Genomic DNA, 24,019 nt, shown 5'->3' on the forward strand with positions numbered 1-24,019 from the left:
TTCTATCGACATTGACAAAAACCATGTCTCGTGCGCATAACTTTTGGAGATTTTCAAAGCGTGCTGACATTTTGAGCACCAACTGCTCCCTCATATTAGCCGTCACTAGTCGGGGATCCTAAATTCTCATCAGTCCAAAACCCCCCACTTCACTCGTCCGTGCAGTAAATAAGAATGTTTCCTGTCCTATCTCTTATTTTGACATCAGGAAGACTGCGAGGGTGGCCGGCTGTGGACCGCAGGCCGTACTTTGCCAACATCTGCTCCGTATCACGTTTCCTTTTACTTGGCATTTATTTTTACCGTTATTTTACCTGCATTCGTGTATTGGTATTTATTAGGGATGTCCCGATCAGATCACGTGATTGTCAGCTGATCGATATCGGGTGATCAAAATCGGTTGCTTTCTTGTTCTCTTCTCTCAAAGTGACAAAATAATCCAAAGGTACAAAGATCTTTTGTTTTATGTTTTATATTAAACAATGTAACTGTTTGGGGTATTTTTAGTACCGATATAAGTGACACACAGACTGTGTGTTTGTTTGTGTGTGTGTGTGTGTGTGTGCATGACACACACAGACAAAAAGTCTCTGCCCTCCTTGAGTGTGCTTTAAACTGTTTAATGACACCTCGTGTAGTTTACTGTTATCCATCCATCCATTTTCTAGCGCTTATGCGAGGTCGGGTCGCGGGGGCAGTAGCTTTAGCAGCTTTAGCAGGGACGCCCAGCCACTTCTTTCAGCTCTTCCGCGGGGATCCCGAGGCGTTCCCGGGCCAGCCGAAAGACGTAGTCTCTCCGGCGTGTCCCGGGTCGTCCCCGGGGTCTCCTCCTGGCGGGACGTGCCCGGAACACCTCACCGGGGAGGCATCCCAATCAGATGCCCCGGCCACCTCATTTGGCTCCTCTCGATGCGGAGGACCTCTGACATCCTCCCGGACGACCGAGCTTCTCGCCCTATCTCTAAGGGAGAGCCTGGACACCCTGCGGAGGAAACTCATTTGTATCCGGGATCTCGTTCTTTGGGTCACGACCCACAGCTCGTGACCGTAGGTGAGGGGAGGAACGGAGATGGACCGGTAAATCGTACAGTTTACTGTTAAACTAACAAAAAGAATTACACGCCTTCTATATTCCAATACAAGACACACATTATCGTTTAAAAATCGCCAGTTTAATGCTAACAGTCAATAGAAAACTCCATTGACAGGTTAGCTAGAATTAGCATTAGATCACGTGGGATTTACCTTTAAATAACAAATAATTATACATAAACTATGAAGCAACACATACTGACAGGTAATATAACTCGCAGGCATATATTCTTCCTCATCTGTGAAAGACGAGTTAATGTTTTCTCTCGATGTTCTTCTACTTTTTCTGACTGCAAACGTGTAGCTCCCTGCATGGATCGTACCACACTGCCCCTAAGAGGCCAAGGCGCGCACAGCAGTAATAGCAGGTACAGTCATTTTCTCCCCTGACATGAAATCAAACTGAAATTTTCCTGTTTTAGGTTAATTAGGATTACCTACATTATTTCTATTTGCTGAATATATATTGTTTTTATTTCATTTGTTTTAAATATGATTTTACTTGTTCACTGTTAACTTGGTGGTTCTTTTAAATATGAATAGTAGTTGAATAGATAGATAAATAAATGATATATATATATGTAATATCCCCTCAGTGTCCACCTTCTTCTTAGCTAACCTCTTTCCTTGTATGATTTGCTGTACTTTGAGTTTCCACCAGCAAGTCTCCTCCCCCTCCCCCCTCCTGCCCTCCCCAAGTCCTCTCCTGGCCTGTCTCTCTGATCACCTCGGCTGTAGTGGTCCAGTCTTCCGGAAGCTCCTCCTGTCTCAGCTCTTCCCGAAAAAGTAGCACAACACTGGTCCTTTCTCAGCTTCCACCACATGGTTCTCTGCTCCGCCTTTGTCTTCTTAATCTTCCTCCCCACCACCAGAATCACCTTCTTTGCTGTCTCGCCACACTCTCCCCTACCACTACCTTACAGTCGGTAACCTCCTTCAGATGACATCGTCTGTAATCCACCTGCGTGCTTCTACCTCCGTCCGCTCGTGAGCTGGAGCTGCTCTCAAGGAAGTTTTGAGTCGAAAAGTACACAGGTAGACCAACGAGGCCACTTCGAGTCGCCTCTGAAGCTGGGTCCAGGACCGAGGGCCAAAGTCAAATCAGCCTCAGTTCGAACGCAACCTGGTGCTGGATCTGAGATTCCTGCAAGAATTTCGAATCATCACCAACTTGGAGCAGATACAACAAAGAAGCTTATCAAGAAGTACACTCTAGTGCTGCACCTTGCGTGTACAAATACAAGTAGTATGCCGAGTCTGTCATAAATCTCAGAGCTCGATGGTAGAGCGGCTCGAGTTTAGCTGGGGCAGCGAAAACAAGCCTATCTACCAACTGTGTCATCGAATTGGTTCTCAAAGTGCCTCCAAGTACCACTAGCGGTCCGTGGGCTCCCTCTGGCGGTACGCAGATGAATCACTCCCCAAATTCACTTCAGTCCTATTTGACCAATTCAGGGTGTCGTCCGCCTCTCGCTCAAAGTCAGCTGGGATAGGCGGCAGCACGCCCGTAAGCGACCCGTCAGGAGGAGAAACGCTTCAGAGGAGGGGTGGATGGAAAAGAAACCAATGGTGGTTTTAATAATCGGGACCTATTTTTTTTATAGTTCACTAACTGGCTATGGTGTTAATCATCATCTATATACATCGATCTATAATATATAGTGGGATTTCTATGGTAAAGGTAAATATCCCTTAGATACTGACTGGGATTAAAGTTCGTTCGGGTACATTTTGGAACGAGTCAATTGCGTGGCGTTACGCCAGGCTGGGTGACAATATGGCGCCCTCGTGTCATTGTCCACGCTTGCTTTTCTCCGCTTGCCTTTGGCGGCAGTGTCGCGGGGCTGCCGCCGGGGGCGCTGTCGCGCGCTTGTATAGCCATAAACGGAGTGAGAGGCGCATGAAATGGAGAAAAATGGCGGATCATGTGCAGGTAAGCGGGGGCTTGGCGTGTTTGCAACCGCCGCGACGTCCGCGCGCGACGAACGCGCTTCACGAGCTCCGCCGGTCCGGGCGCGGAGCTCCGTGGTGCGGCCGGGCCCGCTGGAGGGGCGAAGAACGCCGCCGCCGATTATGCCGCTGCGTGGCCTGCTGTCAAACCGTTAGCTCGGTGGGGCTTAGCCGCGCGGGGATTTGACGCTCGGCGACCCGGCCGAGGTTGACTCGTTACGGCGTGGTGGCCTGAAAGGGAGTGCTTCTCCGTGGGGCGAGTGTGGTCTTGTGAATCGCCGACTGCTGAAGAAACAATGAGCGGCGATTGTGGCGGGCGCACGGCTAAGCAAGTGCTCGAGTGGCGCTCGTGGATCGCTCTTAATCATGACGTGGACGCTCACGAACGACACATTTAAAGCCACTTTTGGTTGTTCTTGTGGGACATTCTGGAAGTAGCGAGCTAGTCATGCTAACGCTAGCATAAGCCGAGACAGCCACGTCTCCCGCCCGATTGTCAACAAGCTGCTTTGGTGCTTTTTGGCGATAAATGGACAAAAGGTCGGCCGTGCGGGAGCTCGAAATGAGTGTAAAAAGCTCCATTTTGCGGCCGTGTTGTTTATGTTGGTTACCAAGCAGCGCCGTGTTGTTGAGTTAGCATGTTCGGTGGCTAAGCTAAGCGCAGCTCCGCATGCTTCGTTGCGCTAGCCGACGCGCTATTAAGTCCAACGGTAGCCACACGCTCGTCTTTTAACTCACTTCAAATGCGACAGTCTTCATTTGCGTCTCGCTCAAGTCGATTTCGAGTCGCTCCACGCTTCCCAAACGCTCGCGTTGCTTTCAATGAACTTTAGCTGCCATCCGAGACGCACGTTGCCGGAGTCTTAGTTGTTTGGGTTTTTTTTTTTTTAATATAATTTTTAAATTTCGTACTCGATCAAATGTTCATTATGATCATTGTCGATAAGACGTCGCCCTGTTATCGATAAAACTTGATAAGGACGTGATCTGTAACGGTGATGCTGGACCAGCCAGGACACCTGTCGTTTTGCGTTAGCATTAGCATTTGTGCTAATGACGAGTGGTTGTTATTGTGTACTGAAAACGATGAGCGAGCTTGATTTAGTTGTTTATTCCCCGGGATGATTATTCAGTGAAACGGTATTTCCTAACCCTTACTTAGACAAGGCACCCATTTACATAAGGAAAATCTCACAGCACCCCACCAAACAACAATGTCACAAAATGTATGTGAAGTAAAATTAGGGATGTTTCCAAATCCAGAAAAGCGGCCGCCATTTTCTTTCTATTTTCCCGTCCACCAAAATCACATCACATCATTTAATTTTTTGGGCGCGAGCTCGTTCTTTTTTCTTTTTCGGTGAGGTTGTTGGGAAATCCCTTTACCACCTCCTTTTTGAAATGTTCAATTCAGAAGAGATTTTCTGTGGTTCTGACAAAGATGAAAATGTTCCTCGATTGTGGCCAACAAAATCACACGTTCATAGGTTTTCGACACGACTGACAGGTGGATCGATGTGATGAACTGTTATTATTCTTGTTTTCAGTAAATCTGACAATTCGCTTGCTTTCGGTTGAGGTGGCTCGAGCGGATGCCCTCATCGAAAACTCTGAAAACGGTCTGTTTAAAGTAGACTTTACACCGATTTTATCGGACGAGAATGAGCATTTTATGCCGATCGGCTTTGTCATCATTCACATTGATCGGCTCCGCAAAAGACATATACTCCACGCCATCGTGCACAGTATATTTGAATCCAAAAGCTAGTTTATTTTTAGCCTTGTCGGGTGTCTTTTGACGTAGTACTGTAAATACCAGACGGGCAATAAAGTTGTTAAAAAAACAAAAAATGCTGTGTGGGACAGACAGACATGTCTGAGACGGCGGACAACACGTAATGCCCGGATCCGACCGACGACGAGACACATTTGCTCTTTCACCATTGCACTGTAAGACAACTGCAATAAAATCTTGTATTCTGATACCACTGCGATCATTGGGCTTTATCTTGTCAACTCAAATGCGACTGGATAGACTCGTTACCGTGGCGACGACAGCAATAATGGATCGCGCCGTCTGTTTATAAACAAAATGGGGGAAAATGTCTTTTTGGTGGTCACCGGTGCTGGGGACAGGAGAGGACGTTCGTTTGAGGCTCGCTTGAGGTACGTTCACGTACTTTGAACACGGTACGGCTCGCAAGCAGGCAACAAAACGTTATGTAGCCTAGCAAGCCAGTGCTAGCACTGACGGTGGTGCGTAAACATGCCGCCGTTCTGTTGAATCGTGCTCTAAATCGTCATTTAATTACGATAAAGTAATTTCATTACAGTAAGTTGGCACCCATTATTTCTGTCATGTCGTAATGTTGGTTTGACCTGACTGATACGAATCCACGATCTGACTCGAGCACTGATTTCCAACCTTTATGGAGCCAAGGAACATATTTTACCATTGAAAAATCTCACGGCACACCAACAAACAAAAATGTCACAAAAAGTGGGTACATTCATGACTGTATGTACTTCCTGCCATCGAATAGAAGACCATTCATTTGTTCGTCTGTCACTATGACTCACTGGCATAAATAGATGAACAAATACATTATTTATTGTAAATATCATTTTTGGAGCATTTAAGTACACAAATACTGGCCACCCATGCCAGAGTATCATCTCCCCCACTGATTGAGGAGTATCTGCAACATTTGCACAATCAACATTGTCCCAGATTATTGCGCTACTATTGTCCAAAAAAAAAAAAAAATATATATATATACATATATATATTGTACCGGCATTACCAGATAACTAGCAACCTTTTATTGCTAGTTTTTGTCAATGTCTTTCTGTCTCCAAAGTGTTCTCTGTCAATTGACCGTCTGTTGTCGTACTAGAGTGGCTCCAACTACCGGAGACAAATTCCTTGGGTGTTTTTTGGACATACTTGGCAAATAAAGATGATTCTGATTGCGCCATCTTGTGATCAGTTATCGCTAATCGACCCCAAAAATCCCGATCGTGTAAAGCCTAGTTTAAACATCACATTTCGTCTCAACTAATAAACGTACGGCAAATTTTCTAGCAAAGAGTCAAGGTTTTGGGCACAGATTTCCTATGAATTGACATTGATTTCTGGACAAGTCAATTTGGACAGATTTGTGACATAAAAAGTGGCATAAAATCCTTAATCCTTGACAGATTCTTACAAACTAGGGCTCATTTTATTTGTGTTTATGTCCTCTAGCCAGTGGTATCCTCATTTGGTGGTTTTAAATGTTTAGTAACAAACGTACTAAACTCATGATCGCCCCTCAATTTACTTACTGATTGAATGTGGGCCGGCTTTGCTATTTTTCTCTTTAGAGGTGCAAGAATTAATCGTCAAATATTGTAATAATCAATTATTGTAATTTCTCGTGTATGGGAGCGTTGGCCAAACATCATCCTGACGTAATTGTGTGCATGCGCATAGAATTAATTAGCAAAAGAGCGCCATCTGTTCCCATATCGTATAGGCTGAGAACGCTTGTTTTTGTGGCTTTTTATGGCAGTATGTAAGTTTGGGCCAGCTGATGCCAAGCAAAGCTTCTGCATTTGCCTTCAATACAAAGTTATGGACATATGCGTCTCAGATCCGGCCTGACCGGAGATGATGTATTTGATCGACAACTTTTAATTTCGGTCTACACAAAAGATTTAATGAAAGTCTACGAGTCTCTTGACGCGCACACACGAGCGTTAATCATTCAGTTGTTGTTTGGAAAATGTTCAGACGGCAAAACGCCTTCATACGTGACGTCTGTGTGCATATTTGCTTCAAGTCCGTGGGTCATGGCCTAAAGGTAACATACAGTAGAAGCAAAAGTAAAGCAAGCATCAATTATTTAAGAGTGACACGCAAATTATTAGATAATGTGAGACTCTTTTGTAGTTGCTTTTGTGCCAAATATGAAAAATATAAAAATTAAATAGGAACACTGTAGTATCTAATATATTAATATTGTATTGCAAAACAAGGAAGTATAAAATGAAATGAAGTGTCTTCCCATCGTATGACGTGCTGAAAGCAAACATGTCGGTCACTAAATGTTCCGTTTGCGTCACGTACAATGGCGGCATGGAAGCTTTGCATGAGCTTCAACTTTCTTTGGATGCTGTGGCATAAAAGCTCTTCGAATCATTCGTATCAAATCAGTATGTAACATGACACTTCCATTTCTTAACGAAAATAAGCACGAATAACCGGATCGCTCCCGGTGGGCCGTTGACTTGACAGGCGACGGGCGTTTGGTGACGACACAGCCAGCGCTCCCCGAAGTCGCTCTCGAGCAGAGCAGGGCCCAACCCATACGGGTGTTTCCCCATATTCGGCAGATCAGATTCATTGGATGATTCATTTTAAAGAAGAACTTCTATTTTTGTCCCTTGACTCTTGCAACCAATAAAGATATGAATTACAGGCAGAACAATTGACACTTTTACAATACTTTAGTATTTAACTTTACAACGGGGGGAGAGAACTTTTTTGTGTGTTTGTTTGAATGTCATTATCTTTGTCTTATGTTGTAACGTGTTCTGTGTCTAAATTTTTTTTGATAAACCTTCAAAAAACAAAATCGTCAGTGTTTTGCTGGTTTGAAAAGGGCCAATATTGGCCGATTAAGTTAGCCGGCCATAATCGATCGGGCCCTTCTCTCTCTTGAGATGCACCCCAGAATTGCTGTTATCCATATCATCCGCAGAGTCATTTGTATTTCATTTGAAACGGGGGAAATGCTTCCCATAGTGCACGCGACAAACAAAACCAGAGCGGTAAATGTTTGCCTTGCTCTGTGACGACACGCCCGGTACTTTCGTCAACGGGAGCACTTACTTAGTCGAAAGAATTGTACGTAATTATACGTGCACTCAAGCTATATTACAAATTCACGGGTGAGCGTTTCTGCCAGACGCTAAATCCGTGTAGGAATATCGCTAAGAGGTATTAGCAGGGAAGTTTGTTGTTGATTTTCGCCATCTTAAGGCTGACTAATTTTAGTATGTTTTCTTACACCTATGTATAACACACACCCTTGATTTTTAATGAAATCTTTAGCAAAAAAAAACAAACAACGTATTATATATGACAAATTATCGTAATCATAGAGACCTTTTTTAACGTAAAATTGTCCAAATCCTCGTAATTTCAGCCTCCCAACAGAAACTATTCTCCGCTTTCTGTTGTACTTCATGAAAGTGGACGGCTTTTTAATCAAAATAAGACATTTGCAAATGTCGTATTTTGAGTAAAGGGATGGAAATTTAAAAATGCGATTCATCTAGTCATTGAAAAATAATCAACAGATTTATGGATTATTGAAGTCATCGTTAGTTTCTGCCCTATTATTTTCTTATGTTTAGCAATGTACCTACAGAGCACATTCGATGAAAAAAGTTGTTTCAATATTTCAAAATAAGTTTTAGAGCTGTTATTGTGATACCGCCACAATATTTTTGCTCACGGTTAGCAAAGCGTCAGAATCGCATACCAGCACAAGCCAAAAACACACTCAAATTGGTGATTGCTGAATAAAATGTCATTTGAATACATATATAGTTGGTAAATATGCAATATAGTTAAAAATGAAATGGAAAAATGCTCGCAAAAGCTCTGATTTTTAGTTTTTGTCCCCACCCATCTCTTTCACTATCACATCAAAAGCCGAAGCTTGTGATTGGGTGTCTCTGATCATATGCCATCCTCCCTTAGTCTCAAATGCGCCCTATTTTTCCAGATGTAACCTCCAGGTGCCACCTTGTGGAGCAATCTATTAGTTTGTCTGAGATTTTGAAAAGGTTAGTCATAGTTGCACTTTTGAACTCACGGACGGGTCCGTGTCGATAAATGAGAATAGTGGAGGAGAGTTCATTTGCATTTCAACTTTGCAATTCCAAAAGTGAAATTTTATAGATGCTTTCAACACAAGAAACAACTTTTCAGGAGGCCAATTCCAACGTCATTGATCTTTTTCCACTGTTTCTTGTGCACGAACATTGTCCTCTCTTGGAGATGGTAAAATGGGTTTTTTGTTAGCTGAAAGCTAAACTCATCAAAATATCACAAAACTGAACTGTAAGCGTCAATCATGTTGCCTCGAGTTTGGAAATCCCACATGTAGCCGTGCGCGACTGTCCTCCGCACGTGCGCACGCGGTCTCGTCCGGCGAGTGTGTTCGGTGCTGATAAGGGCCGATTGTGTCGCCGCAGGGCCTCGCCCAGCTGGAGATCCTGTGCAAGCAGCTGTATGAGACGGCCGACACGGCCGTGCGCCACCAAGCCGAGAAAGCCTTGGTGGAGTTCACCGACGCGCCCGACTGCCTCAGCAAGTGTCAGCTGCTGCTGGAGAGAGGAAGCGTGAGTCGGCCTCGTGCCACAGTCGCCGTTTCCTGTACACCGCGAAATGAAAACACTCGCAAGGGGCTGCTGCGGGCTGCGACTCCGGTCGCTCCCTAAGCCACGCCCCTTGAAGACACACATTCAACACGAATACTAGCGATGCTGCGACTTTCCTTAGTTACACTTTTTAAAAGCGGTTTGTTATGCAAATAAAAACGGTGGTTGGTTTCAACAAATTAACTCCTTGCCTGCCGTGGATGCTTCCGCCCCTGCCAAATATGTTGGGTGGGTACAATTTTCAGCGTGGAAGAGGGTCCTGGCCCGCTTGTCTGTCAAATTCAGCTTTGTCAACCACTGCAGTGACTACCAGTCCCTGGAGATGGCAGCGTTGCATCGCTTTGCTCAGATGGTTCAATCAGCACAGCTTTTGAGTAGAAGATAAAGATTAGGTGGGCCACTGTCAGCGGAGTTGCGATGGCCGTCAGAACCTGGCCCGGCCTCGTATATTCATGATAAAATGCGTTAAATTTTGCATTCATGGCAATGACTCTGTACTAACCTCACTAAAATCAAGGAATTGCAGTTGCAGAAATGAATAATTATGCTTAAATCAATTGCAAAATTATTTATTTACTGACAGTCAGTCCAACACTGACACTCCATCTTGTCTTGATGTTGTGCACACTATGTATATTATATAGTAATACAACAGCAATTCCAATGAAGTTGGGACGTTGTGTTAAACATAAATATAAACGGAATACAGTGATTTGCAAATCATGTTAGACCTATATTTAATTGAATACACTACAAAGACAAGATATTTAATGTTCAAACAGATAAACTTGATTGTTTTTAGCTAATAATCATTAACTTGAATTTTATGGCTGCAACACATTCCAGAAAAGATGGGGCAGGTGACAAAAAAGACGTGTGTGTGTGTGTGTGTATATATATATATATACACGTGTGTGTGTGTATATATATATATATATATACACGTGTGTGTGTATATATATATACACGTGTGTGTGTGTGTGTGTGTGTATGTATATATATATATATATATATATATACACGTGTGTGTGTGTGTCTGTGTTTATGTATATACATTTGTGTGTGTGTGTGTGTGCGTATGTATATACACGTGTGTGTGTCTGTATGTATATACACGTGTGTGTGTGTATGTATATACGTGTGTGTGTGTGTGTATATATATATATATATATATATACACACACGTGTGCGTGTATATACGTGTGTGTGTGTGTGTGTGTGTATGTATATACGTGTGTGTGTGTGTGTGTGTGTATATATATATATATATATATATACACGTGTGTGTGTGTGTATATATACACGTGTGTGTGTATATATAAGTGTGTGTGTGTGTGTATATACGCGTGTATGTGTATATATACACGTGTGTGTGTTGTGTATATATACGTGTGTGTGTTGTGTGTATATACACGTGTGTGTGTGTTGTGTATATATACACGTGTGTGTGTTTTGTGTATATATACACGTGTGTGTGTTTTGTGTATATATACACGTGTGTGTGTGGTGTATATATACACGTGTGTGTGTGGTGTATATATACACGTGTGTGTGTTGTATATATACACGTGTGTGTGTTGTATATATACACGTGTGTGTGTGTTGTATATATACACGTGTGTGTGTTGTATATATACACGTGTGTGTGTTGTATATATACACGTGTGTGTGTTGTATATATACACGTGTGTGTGTATATATACACGTGTGTGTGTATATATACACGTGTGTGTGTATATATACACGTGTGTGTGTATATATACACGTGTGTGTGTATATATACACGTGTGTGTGTGTATATATATACACGTGTGTGTGTATATATATACACGTGTGTGTATATATATACACGTGTGTGTATATATATACACGTGTGTGTATATATATACACGTGTGTGTATATATACACCTGTGTGTGTGTGTATACACGAGCGGCACGGTGGACGGCGTCACAGTTCTGAGGACCCGGGTTCCATCCCCGGCCCCGCCTGTGTGGAGTTTGCATGTTCTCCCCGTGCCTACGTGGGTTTTCTCTGGGCACTCCGGTTTCCTCACACATCCCAGAAACATGCATGAATTGGAGACTCTAAATTGCCCGTAGGTGTGAGTGCGAATGGTTGTTTGTTTGTATGTGCCCTGCGATTGGCTGGCAACCAGTTCAGGGTGTACCCCGCCTCCTGCCCGATGATAGCTGGGATCGGCTCCAGTACGCCCGCGACGCTAGTGAGGAGAAGTGGCTATATATACACGTATGTATCTTTATATATATGTGTATATATGTATACATACACATTCAATTTACAGACAAACTAATGGGAGAAACTTCGTCATGCAACAAGACAATGACCCAAAGCACACTGCCAACACAACAAAGGACTTCATCAGGGGGGAAAGTGGAAGGTCTTCGACTGGCCAATATCTTTTTTTGAAAATGTTTCTTACAAAATATTTTAAATGTTCCTGAGAGGTGACGATAGGAGTTGGCATTTCTCTTCTACTGCTGATTACTTAAGAATAGAAAATGATAGAAACAAACTTTTTTTCTGGTAAGTCCACTCTTTCTTGTCTGTGCGTGTGTGTGTGTGTGTGAATATTGTGTGCATTTTGAAAGATCCATTAAAATGGCTGGCCATATGGGGAACTGCACTGAAAACGACTGGCAGTCAAGGACTTAATGACATTTCAATTAAATTCTGAGGGGAAAATGAAATTGATCCGAGTAAATGGACTTGAAGGCGAAGGTATAAAGCTGCGTGTTTGTGCGTCCGCAGTCGTCATACTCGCAGCTGCTGGCGGCCACTTGCTTGTCCAAACTGGTGTCGAGGACCAGCAACCCTCTGCCGTTGGAGCAGCGCATCGATATCCGTGAGTGCGCCGCCATCACGCATGAGGAAAATGTCCCGGCACAATCGAGTTGGGGAAGGAGCGAGTTTGTGACGCGTGCGATGTGCCACCAGGGAACTATGTGCTGAACTATCTGGCCACGCGGCCCAAGCTGGCCGCCTTCGTGACGCAGGCGCTGATCCAGCTGTACGCCCGCATCACCAAGCTGGGCTGGTTTGACTCTCAGAAGGACGACTACGTGTTCCGCAACGTCATTGCCGACGTCACGCGCTTCCTGCAGGACAGCGTGGAGCACTGCATCATCGGCGTCACCGTCCTGTCGCAGCTCACCAACGAGATCAACCAGGTCGGGGGCGCGCGGCGCCGGCGGGAGCGGGGTGTCGGGGACGGCGTGTAATTGTGTGTCCGTGTCTCCAGGCGGACACCGCGCACCCGCTGACCAAACACAGGAAGATCGCGTCGTCCTTCAGAGACTCTTCCCTCTTTGACATCTTCACGCTGTCCTGCAACCTCCTCAAACAGGTCAGTCAGCAATCGTCCACAACGTCATCGCTAGCTAGTAGCGACAATAGTTTCACCAGCCGATGTCAGGGCGTATACAGACTGGTGGGTGTCAAGTGCTGTCACCCTGGGACCCGCATTTGTCCATTGTCGTCAAGTCGCAACCCCCTTTTACTGAAGTTAGCAAAAATACGGAACATTTGTCAAAAAGAATGTTTTTCAACAAAACTACACGTCAAAGTGCCTTTCTGAGCACATTCTTAAGAAACTGAAGATGAGCATAACTGCATGTGCCAAAATGTAGATCTAGGAAAGTGCAACGTCAATAGTTTATCTTCTTTTAGGAAATGAAGGCTGAAGACCAAAGCAAATGGATGCGTTTTAACAGTCTGAATTATTAGGAGTCCTTCAGGTGATTTTTTTTGGCAAACTCCATGTGGGCTTTCATGCGTCTCGCACTGAGGAGAGGCTTCCGTCGGGCCACTCTGCCATAAAGCCCCAAATGGTGGTGGGCTGCAGTGATGGTTGACTTTCTAGAACTTTCTCCCATCTCCCGACTGCATCTCTGGAGCTCAGCCACAGTGATCTTTGGGTTCTTCTTTACCTCTCTCACCAAGGCTTTTCTCCCCCGATGGCTCAGTTTGGCCGGACGGCCACCTCTAGGAAGGGATCTGGTCGTCCCAAACGTCTTCCATTTAAGGATTATGGAGGCCACTGTGCTCTTAGGAACCTGAAGTGCAGCAGAATATTTTTGTAACCTTGGCCAGATCTGTACCTTGCCACAATTCTGTCTCTGAGCTCTTCAGGCAGTTCCTTTGACCTCATGATTCTCATTTTCTCTGACATGCGCTGTGAGCCGTAAGGTCTTCTATAGACAGGTGTGTGGCTTTCCTAATCAAGTCCAATCAATATAATCAAACACAGAAGGTGTAGAACCATCTCAAGGATGATCAGAAGAAATGGACAGCACCCGAGTTCAATATGAGTGTCACAGCAAAGGGTCTGAATACAGGAAGTCCTCGATTTACGAACGAGTTCCGTTCCTACGCTGGCGACGTAGCACGATTTTCCGCATAAGTCGGATTTCATCGTTAGTCGAAATTTATGACGAAATGCTTCTGTTACGGGTATTGTCGCACGCGATTGTGACAGCGTGTGTGTGTGGGCGTGTGCGTCGACGTGTGAGTGAGACGGGACTGCGAAGGAGGAAGGAGTGTGCGCCGGTGCGAGTGTGCACAGTGGCAAGTGTAGTGATGGCGACCGGGGAAGAGTAGCAATCTGTCGTAGATCTGTGCCTTGCCACAATTCTGTCTCTGAGCTCTTCAGGCAGTTCCTTTGACCTCATGATTCTCATTTGCTCGGACATGCACTGTGAGCTGTAAGGTCTTCTATAGACAGGTGTGTGGCTTTCCTAATCAAGTCCAATCAGTATAATCAAACACAGCTGGACTCCAATGAAGGTGTAGAACCATCTCAAGGATGTTTAGAAGAAATGGACAGCACCAGAGTTAAATATGAGTTCTCACAGCAAAAGGTCTTAATACTTATATTTCAGTTTTTCTTTTTTAATAAATCTGCAAAACTTTCAACAATTCCATTTTTTTCTGTCGATATGGGGTGCTGTGTGTACATTGAGGTAAAAAATTAACTTAGATAATTTTACCAAATGGCTGCAATGTAACAGTGAAAAATTTAAGGGGTTCTGAATACTTTCTGTACCCACTGTACATGTATGCATATTTGTGTAATAATTTGAGACAATTGCACACTTTTTTCTTGCTGCATTACTGAGGTATCGGATTCGGACTGCCGATACTAAAACTCAAATGTCATCAGGAAATCCTTTGTATTGAGATACAAGCTCAGTCACAGAACTAATTCAACTGGTTAGTCAAGGTAGCACCGTATGCTTTGGTGAAGCTTTTTGTCTTGTCGTCTAATGTGAGCATGGGGTCAAGTTTGATGAGTGGCCATGAAGGATTAGTTGTTGGCTGATTGTTGTTTTGTGGTGGTGCGTCAGGCGTCAGGGAAGAACCTAAACCTGAACGACGAGTCCCAGCACGGTTTGCTCATGCAGCTGCTCAAGCTAAGCTACAACTGCCTCAACTACGACTTCATTGGGACGTCCACCGACGAGTCGTCCGATGACCTCTGCACCGTGCAGATCCCCACCTCCTGGCGTTCAGGTAGGAAGCCGTCTGGGCCTGGTGCTTTCCCCACACAGTGGCAAAGCTGCCAGATAATGAAAGTCAGCTTTGTCGTAGTCTTCTTTTAACAATTTGGGATTTTTCATTTGTTTTAGTTTTGTTTTGCCCCTCCTTTTCCAAATTCAGTTACTTTTAGTTTTTAAAGCAGGGTTGGTAGTTTTTAATAGTTAATTTTTTTTCAGGTGCAATTTTAAACATCACAAGAGGTATTGTGTAATTAAATGACCCTGATCTGCGACGATTTAAAAAAAAATAATAATAAAATAAAAATAATAAAAATATTTTCTACTTTTAAAATGCGGGCTCTGCAAGATATTACACATTTTCTCAACTTAGTCAGGCAGCCACCAGGGGGAGAACGCTTCATTGAGCTCCCCGAACAGCACTCTGCAGCGGTAGACTCTCAGTCACTCTAGGTGGAATTAAGAGAGTGAATCATGCCAAGAGAAGCAAGTACAGCAAAGATTGGAGCTTGTGCCTCAGAAAGGGCTGCACATCCGTTTTCTGCATTAAATACACTGTATAAACAATGACTCAGGCCAGCCTGCAGTCAAAATGTTTAAGATAGCCCGCACAATGATTATTCATACTGAGCATTACGGTAACATGCCGGCAAACATGTCGTGGTGCCAACTTCAAAATAAAAGCTCTCTTCCAAGATGGCGCCTACCCGAGTGGACGCCTCGGTTACGCGCTCTCTTGTATTGTTTTTGTGTTTTTCGTTCATCTTTGGAGACATTTAGACGACTCACTTACACAAGGGGAGGCCTGCTAACCATCAAGGAGGCTACTCCGGACTTTCTTTCACCAACATTTGCAAATCCGCTCAGTTTTTTTCCCCGAGTTACTCACCGGAGCAGCAACCGCGTTCTTTGGGGCATGGAGTCGGAGGCGGCGCCACAGAGGGAAGCGAGCTGGCATCCAGGTGAAGCTCCGCAAGAGAGGATATATAGTGGTGTTTCCGTCGATCCACATCGCGAATCTACGCTCCCTACCCAACAAAATGGACGAGCTCCATCTTCTGATAAAGACCAGGAAAGACTTCCGCCGCCATGTGCTTCACGGTGACTTGGCTTTGTGAGGCTGTACCCAATGGCGCCGTCATGCTTCCGGCTTCCATCTTCACCGGGCAGACCACGACATGGAATCATCGGGGAAAACAAAAGGCAGCGGGATATGCTTTTATATCAACGAAAAATGGTGTACGGACGTCACAGAGCTCAGCACACACTGCAGGCCGCATTTGGAGTCGCTGTTTTTGAACTATAAGCCATTCTACTCGCCTCGTGAGTTCGCATCATTCATCATTCTCGCCAGTGTCTACATTCCGCCTCAAGCTAACACGAACGGCACACTCCTAATGCTCGCCGAACAAGTAGACGAAATTGGAAAAAAAACACCCGGACTCACCCCTCATTATTCTCGGGGACTTTAACAAAGCTAAACTCAACCACGAACTCCTGAAATACAAGCAGCACATTGACTGTCCTACCATGGAAAATAACATTTTAGACCACTGCTACACTACGCTAAATAACACATACTGTGCCATACCTCGTGCAGCCCTGGGCTCGTCTGATCACTGCTGAATTCACTTAATACCAACATACAGGCAAGAACTTAAATGCGCAAAGCCTACAGTGAAAACAGTGAAAAAGTGGACCAATGAAGCAAAGATGGAACTTCAAAGCTATTTAGACTGCACAAAGACTGGAGTGTCTTTGAAAATTCAGCTGACAGTCTGGATGAATATACGGACACTGTCACATGCTATATTAGTTTCTGTGAAGGTGTGTGTGGACCAACAAAGTCATTTCGCAGATTCAATAACAAGCCGTGGTTCACTGCCAAACTTAAGCAACTTCACCAAGCTAAGGAGGGCGCATACCAGAGCGGGGACAGGGCCCTGTATAATCGCACTAGAAACCAGCTGACTAAAGAAATGAACATTGCAAAGAGAAACTATGCAGCAAAGTTGGAAAAACAGTTTAGCGCTGACGGCTCTAAATCAGTCTGGCATGCATTCCAATTGCAAGCGACCAACCCCCCAAGCTGAGAACAATAGCACACTAACCAACGACTTGAACGCCTTCTACTGCAGGACACTTTCACAAGTTCCTGGGGAATTACAGTCTCTCAGGACCTGAAGTGGGCGACCAACTCCGTCCTTCTAAAAGGCCCAGCAGAGGATGTCAACGGAGCTGCCTGGCAGCTCCATCCTCATCATTCTTCTACCATAATACTCACTCTCTCTCCTCTGGACGTGTCCAAACCATCGAAGTCCGCTCTCTCTAACTTTGTCTCCAAAACATCGAACCTCGGCTGTCCCTCTGATGAGCTCATTTCTAATTTGATCCAACCTGGTCACTCCGAGAGCGAACTTCAACATCTTCATGTGCTCTGCTTCCTGTCGTCTCTTCAGTGCCACTGTCTCTAATCCGTCCATCATGGCTGGCCTCACCACTGTCTTCTAAACGAGCAGATATTCTTCTGTCACATAACACACCTGACACCTTCCTCCACCCGTTCCAACCTGCTTGGACCCGTTTCTTCACTTCCTGACCACAGTCACCATTGCTCTGGACTGTTGACCCCAAATATTTCAAGTCATCCACTCTTGCTATCTCTTCCCCCTGTAGCCTCACTCTTCCCCCACCACTCCTTTTATTCATGCACATATATTCTGTCCTACTTCGGCTAATCTTCATTCCTCTGCTTTCCAGTGCATGCCTCCATCTTTCTAACTGTTCCTCCACCTGCTCCCTGCTTTCACTGCAGATCACAATGTCATCTGCAAACATCACGATCCAGAGGGATTCCAGTCTAACCTCATCTGTCAACCTGTTCATCATCACTGCAAACAGGAGGGGACTCAGGGCTGATCCCTGATGCAGTCCCACCTCCACCTTAAATTTGTCTGTCACACCTACAGCACACCTTACCAATACCAAAAGTGCTTTTGAGACATTAAATGTCAATAAACACAATGACGGGTTGTGAACAAAGACTTTTCTTTCTTTCTGACGCACTTGTTTTGCTGATGCGTCTATCCGCCACAGTGTAGTGTCAAGTACTGGGAAGGAGCACTGACTCGATGTCAGACTTTTGCCGTATCAATGACTGGTATCAGCAGCCCTCACGAGTACCCGATGCATTGAAATAAGGTTATCAGCCCGATACCTGGTATAGGTACTTGTCCATTTCTGCTAAAAATATTTGATAGCCGATAACTGTCCAGCCCTACAGTTTTAATTTTTACATTTGTTTTCCTCCTCAATTCAAGTTTTGGTTCTTTCCTTGTTCTTTTTGTTTTTTTTGCTAACCATGATGACCTTTTCGCGCAGCGTTCCTGGATTCTTCCACCCTGCAGCTCTTCTTCAACCTTTATCATTCCATCCCGCCTTCGCTCTCCCCGCTGGTGAGTTGCACAGCGAGCGGCCGTCGTCAGCATCCGGCGACCTGCAAGGCGCTGACCGCGTTGCGTCTTGTGTGCGTGTACACAGGTGCTGTCGTGTCTGGTCCAGATCGCTTCTGTCAGGAGGTCCCTTTTCAACAACGCCGAGAGGGCCAAGTTCTTGTCGCATCTGGTGGATGGAGTCAAGAGGATACTGGCCAACCCTCAGGTCGGTCTCGTCGTCAGGAAGGGTGTGCACACTTTTGTGCGTGCGCGTTTGTGACCCCCACCAATGTGGCCCGCCCAGTGTCTTCCGGACCCCAACAACTACCACGAGTTCTGCCGGCTGCTGGCGCGGCTCAAGAGCAATTACCAGCTGGGCGAGCTGGTCAAGGTGGAGAACTACCCTGAAGTCATCCGCCTCATCGCCAACTTCACCGTCACCAGCCTGCAGGTGAGCCCCCCATGTATGGTCCACAAAAGTTATCCAACTTTGTCCCTTCTCTTATTTTCAAAAGTCGACATAAAAAAAATATAATACAGTAATCCATTGCTTCGGGGAATCTGTCTTGCTCAAGGACACAACAGCCGTGAGTCTGGGGAATGTTGAGGTCCGTTGGTGCATCCTCTCTCATTTTTTATTGCCTTTCGGTGTCTTGAACCGGGGTCCCCACGGTGGAAGATGACAATCTCAACCATCTGCCTCACAGTTCTGAGATCCCGGGTTCAAATCCGGCCTCCCTGTGTGGAGTTTGCATCTTCTCCCCATGCCTGCATGGGGTTTCTCCGGGTACTCCGGTTTGCGCCCACATTCCAAAAACATGCGTGATGTTGATTGAAGACTCTAAATTGTGCGTAGGTGTGCATGTGAGTGCGAATGGTGGTTTGTCTATGTGCCCTGCGATTGGCTGGCGACCATGTCAGGGTTTCACTCACATTCACACCTACGGGCAATTTAGAGTTGTCAATTAACCTACCATGCATGTTTTTGGGATGTGGGAAGTAACTGGAGTACCCGGCGAAAAGCCATGCAGGCACGGGGAGAACATGCAAACTCCACACAGGCGGGGCCGGGGATTGAACTCCGGTCCTCAGAACTGTGAGGCAGACGTTCTAACCAGTCCCCCAGCGTGCCGTCACTTCAAATTACAATGATCTCAAAATTAGTGATTCACCACATAAAAATTCTTGACGGAAAATAACAAACCCAAGGCCGAAAACTGAAAGCCGAAAGAAATGATGCCAATTTTTCGTCAAATTGCATTCATGGCTATGACTGCAGGGCTGCCAACCCACAGAAATTCACTTCCAGAATATTTCAAAAATCAAGTCAAAACATTCCTGCGCTACTGATCAATTGCACAACATAGTCATTACTCTATAATCGTAATTGTTAATAAATGATGGCTTCAGTATTTGCTATTTTCATGTATTTATTAGGTTATGTATACATTATTCTGCTGTAGGTGTTCATCATTTAACCCTTAAGTGGCAGCAATGCACTTAAACATGCCCAGTCTGCTGGAGATCAAGAACAGACGAAGAAAAAAGGAATACTGTGCGGTGATCTGTAAATAATGTGAATACAAGAATAAATCCAAGAGTCTTGAGAATGCCTCACTGACCAAACCTGACTATGGAATACGTAGCTCAGACAGCGACGGTAGGCCCATTGTGAAGCTACATAATTTGCGTGATCGCTCACGCAGCGAAGCTAGATGCTAAATGCTAACATAAACAACCGGTGAAGCACTCACTATCTCATGCGTGATCGGCAAACCACTATCTTATCATCTTGCCCTGTTCGCGGAGCAAACGCAAACACAAGCGCTTCAAGTGCCACCACGTTGGCTACACGTTTCGCGGCGTTGTTTTGTTGAGGTTATAAGAGCGGCAGAGGGAGTTACGGCTCTCTTTAGTGCGATAATGTGCTTTATCTGTGTGATTTTACATGGATCCCCGCCTCATCTTTCATACATGTTTTCCAGACAACGGTCATTTCCAAATGCCCTTTTTTTGGACGACCTCTGACTTGCTAGTCGCTAGCATGTTCATGTTGTCTCCGTGCAACAAGAGTTGCCGACAAAGTTTTGCAGCGCAACGAAATCTCGTGGAGCAACGAAAAGTATAGAAATGCCACATTATAAGGCGCCCCGTCCATTTTGGAGAAAATGTAAGACTTTTAAGTGCGCCTTATGGTCGTGAAAATACAGTATTTAGAAACAAAAGTATTTACATTTTTGGTCGCTTATGAATGGGCCAATTCCACTGTTACATTATTTTTTGTTGCTCTTGAATTTCCTTCACGCGATGACGGAAGTGTCGACGTCTTCCATCCGTGAGCAGAAGTTGTGAACGATGTTGTGTTTCAGCACTGGGAGTTTGCTCCCAACAGCGTGCACTACCTGCTGAGTCTGTGGCAGCGTCTGGCGGCGTCCGTCCCCTACGTCAAGGCCACTGAGCCACACCTGCTGGAGACCTACACCCCTGAGGTCACCAAGGCCTACATCACATCGCGGCTTGAGTCGGTCCACGTCATCCTCAGGTGGGACCTGCCCCCCCCCTCCCCGGTTCCAAAAGCTTGGACATGATCACAGCTGTTATTACTTGACTTGTGTTGCCTTCAACTACACCCATACACAATTATTTGATTACTCGAAAAAGCAATTGACAGAATTATGGATTGTTGGTTGATACCATAGTTCCTTGCTCATATTTTTACTTTAAAAAGGTAATATACACGGCCAAATTGACAGTGAAAGCGCATGACTTGTTTGAGCCAGCGGGGGGGGGCAGGCAGGCAGTCTCCGAGCAGGAGCGCTTGTGCCTGAATTTGAGCCAGGGAAAACCCTGGCGTAACACACGTCGGGCGTTTGATTGCGCAGGGACGCCCTGGAGGACCCCCTGGATGATGCCGGTCTGGTTCAGCAGCAGCTGGACCAGCTGTCCACCATCGGAAGGTGCGAGTATGAGAAGACCTGCGCCCTCCTTGTGCAGCTGTTTGACCAGGCGGCGCAGAGCTACCAGGAGCTGCTCCAGTCCACCAACTCCAGTACTGCCGACGTCACAGTGCAGGAAGGTACGTAAGCGATAGGCCAGCCGAGAACGCCGGCCGGAGAGGCAGGCAGGCGTCACTCACCCAACCGTGACCCCCCCCCCCCATCCCCCACCCCGCAGGTCGCCTGACGTGGTTGGTGTACATCATTGGGGCAGTGATCGGGGGCCGCGTGTCCTTTGCCAGCACGGACGAACAGGACGCTATGGACGGAGAGCTTGTCTGTCGGTAGGTTAGTCCTTGCGCTGCGGTGTGGCGCGACATCAGCAGGGCAGTGCTCGTCTTTGCTGGTCAACAGACTACGCCCTCCTCCTTCTCCTTGTTCAGAATTAGAATAATAAGAATCTGAATCATTATTTGCCAAGTATGTCAAAAAACAAGGAATTTGTCTCCGGTAGTTGGAGCCGCTCTAGTTCGACAACAGACAGCCATTTGACAGAAAATACTTTGGAGACATTAAAACATAAAAACGCAGTACGGAGAGTCACTGAACAATGAAAGGTTACCGGTAATGCAGATAAAAAAACATATTTTTTGGGGGGGGGGGGGCAATTGTGCACATGAATCAGAATTCTCTTAACAATTTAGAGCAGTTTGAAATCACTAATAGAGCAATAATCTGGTACAGTGACCATTGTGCAAATGGTGTAGACCTCAAGCAATTTAAGCAGTTTAAAGTGCGATAATCTGGAACAGTGTCAATTGTGCCAATGGTGCAGATATTTCTCAAGCACATGAGTGGTCAGTATTGGTCAACAACAGAAATGCAAATAGTGCAGAGGGGGGAGACTACTACCGTGAGTGCACGAGTAATGTACAGTCCCCTCCAAAAGTATTGGAACGGCAAGGTCAAGTTTTGTTGTATACTGAAGACATTTGGGTTTCAGAACAAAAAATTAATGAGACAGAAGTTCAGAATTCCAGCTTTTATTTCCTGGTATTTACATCGAGATGTGTTAAAACAACTCAGGACAGAGCACCTTTTGTTTGAAGCCACCCACTTTTCAAGTGGCAGTGTGTTTTGGGTTATTGTCTTGTTGCATGACGAAGCTTCTCCAGATTAGTTTGGATGCATTTTTCTGCAAATTGCCAGACAAAATGTTTTTGTAGACTTCAGAATTCATTCTGCTGCCACCATCATGAGTTACATCATCAATAAAGACTAGTGAGCCCGTTCCAGAATCAGCCGTGCAAGCCCAAGCCATCACAAGCAGATCCTTTCTTTCCCCATACTTTGGCCTTTCCATCACTTTGGTAAAGGTTAATCTCGGTCTCATCAGTCCATAAAACTTTGTTCCAAAACGTTTGTGGCTGATCTCTGTACTTCTTTGCAAAATCCAATCGAGCCTTCCGATTCTTTTTGCTGATGAGTGGTTTGCATCTTGTGGTATGGTCTGTATATATATCTTCTCTTGAAGTCTTCTTCGAACAATGGATTGTGATACCTTCACCCCTGCCCTGTGGAGGTTGGCAGTGATGTCACTGACTGTTGTCTTTGGGTGTTTCTTCGCAGCTCTCACGTTTCCGTCATCAACTGCTGTCGATACCCTTGGCCGACCTGTTCGATGTCTGTTGCTCAGTACCCCAGTAGTTTCTTTCTTCAGAACATTCCAAATTGTTCTATTGGAATTGTAAGTTAACTGCTTAAGAAGTTAATGGCAAGAGGGAAGAAGCTGTTGGAATGTCTGTTAGTTTTAGCTTGCGTTGTTCGATAGCATCTACCTGAGGGAAGGAGCTGAAATAAGTGCAAGGTACTTTTATTGTCAACTCTTCAATATGCGTAACGCATACAGAGGGTTGAAATTACGGGACTCAAGGGGCCCGTGGTGCTACAAAAGACAGTACGAATAATATCAAAAAAGCTAAATAAAACCAGTAGAAAAAGTATATATGAATTGAATGTGCAAATATCAAAGATCAGGTCACGTGTGCAACATTGTCAAAGTCAGAGATCCAAGGCAATAAGACATACAGTGGGTACAGAAAGACCCCCTTAAAATTTTCTCTTTCTTATATTGCAGCCATTTGCTGAAATCATAAAACTTTTTTCATCGTTAATGTACACACAGCACCCCATATTGACAGACAAAAACAGAATTGTTTAAATTTTTGCAGATTTATTAAAAAAAGAGAAACTGAAATATCACAGCCATAAGTATTCAGACCTTTAGCTCAGTATTTGGTAGAAGCACCCTTTTGAGCTAATCCAGCCGTGAGTCTTTTTGGGAATGATTCAACAAGTTTTTCACACCTGCATTTAGGGATCCTCTGCCATTCCTCCTTGCAGATCCTCTCCAGTTCTGTCAGGTTGGATGGTGAACGTTGGTGGACAGGCATTTTCAGGTCTGTCCAGAGATGCTCAATTGGGTTTAAGTCAGGGCTCTGGCTGGTCCATTCAAGAACAGTCACAGAGTTGTTCTGAAGCCACTCCTCCTTTATTTTAGCTGTGTGCTTAGGGTCATTGTCTTGTTGGAAGGTGAACCTTTGGGCCCAGTCTGAGGTCCTGAGCACTCTGGAGAAGGTTTTCGTCCAGGATAGCTC

General features: G+C 45.1%; 1 protein-coding gene and 1 long non-coding RNA gene across 4 annotated transcripts in view; one reads left to right on the forward strand and one right to left on the reverse strand.

Annotated features, from left to right (window-relative positions):
- Positions 1 to 346: 346 nt before the first annotated feature.
- On the reverse strand, positions 347 to 4,281 carry LOC133489912 (uncharacterized). The gene is made up of 3 exons (XR_009792047.1): positions 3,781 to 4,281; positions 1,820 to 2,236; positions 347 to 982 (listed from the first exon to the last, which is right to left on the reverse strand). It is a non-coding gene; the product is annotated as an uncharacterized LOC133489912 (long non-coding RNA).
- The window catches only part of xpo7 (exportin 7), a 46,478-nt gene continuing 25,344 nt past the window's right edge, over positions 2,886 to 24,019 (forward strand). For 2 of the 3 annotated variants that reach the window (XM_061799168.1, XM_061799169.1), the window contains exons 1-12: positions 2,887 to 3,025; positions 9,292 to 9,438; positions 12,249 to 12,342; positions 12,435 to 12,667; positions 12,739 to 12,843; positions 14,843 to 15,008; positions 18,374 to 18,447; positions 18,533 to 18,652; positions 18,731 to 18,877; positions 20,796 to 20,968; positions 21,309 to 21,502; positions 21,601 to 21,706. In XM_061799168.1, coding sequence (XP_061655152.1) covers positions 2,993 to 3,025; positions 9,292 to 9,438; positions 12,249 to 12,342; positions 12,435 to 12,667; positions 12,739 to 12,843; positions 14,843 to 15,008; positions 18,374 to 18,447; positions 18,533 to 18,652; positions 18,731 to 18,877; positions 20,796 to 20,968; positions 21,309 to 21,502; positions 21,601 to 21,706 — 1,592 coding nt within the window. In that variant the 5' untranslated portion in view covers positions 2,887 to 2,992. Of the gene's footprint in view, positions 3,026 to 9,291; positions 9,439 to 12,248; positions 12,343 to 12,434; positions 12,668 to 12,738; positions 12,844 to 14,842; positions 15,009 to 18,373; positions 18,448 to 18,532; positions 18,653 to 18,730; positions 18,878 to 20,795; positions 20,969 to 21,308; positions 21,503 to 21,600; positions 21,707 to 24,019 lie in introns of all 3 variants that reach the window. The other variant, XR_009792031.1, reaches the window with a different exon arrangement.

This window comes from Phyllopteryx taeniolatus, chromosome 15 (assembly GCF_024500385.1).
Source record: "Phyllopteryx taeniolatus isolate TA_2022b chromosome 15, UOR_Ptae_1.2, whole genome shotgun sequence".
In the NCBI taxonomy this organism is placed as follows: Eukaryota; Metazoa; Chordata; class Actinopteri; order Syngnathiformes; family Syngnathidae; genus Phyllopteryx; species Phyllopteryx taeniolatus.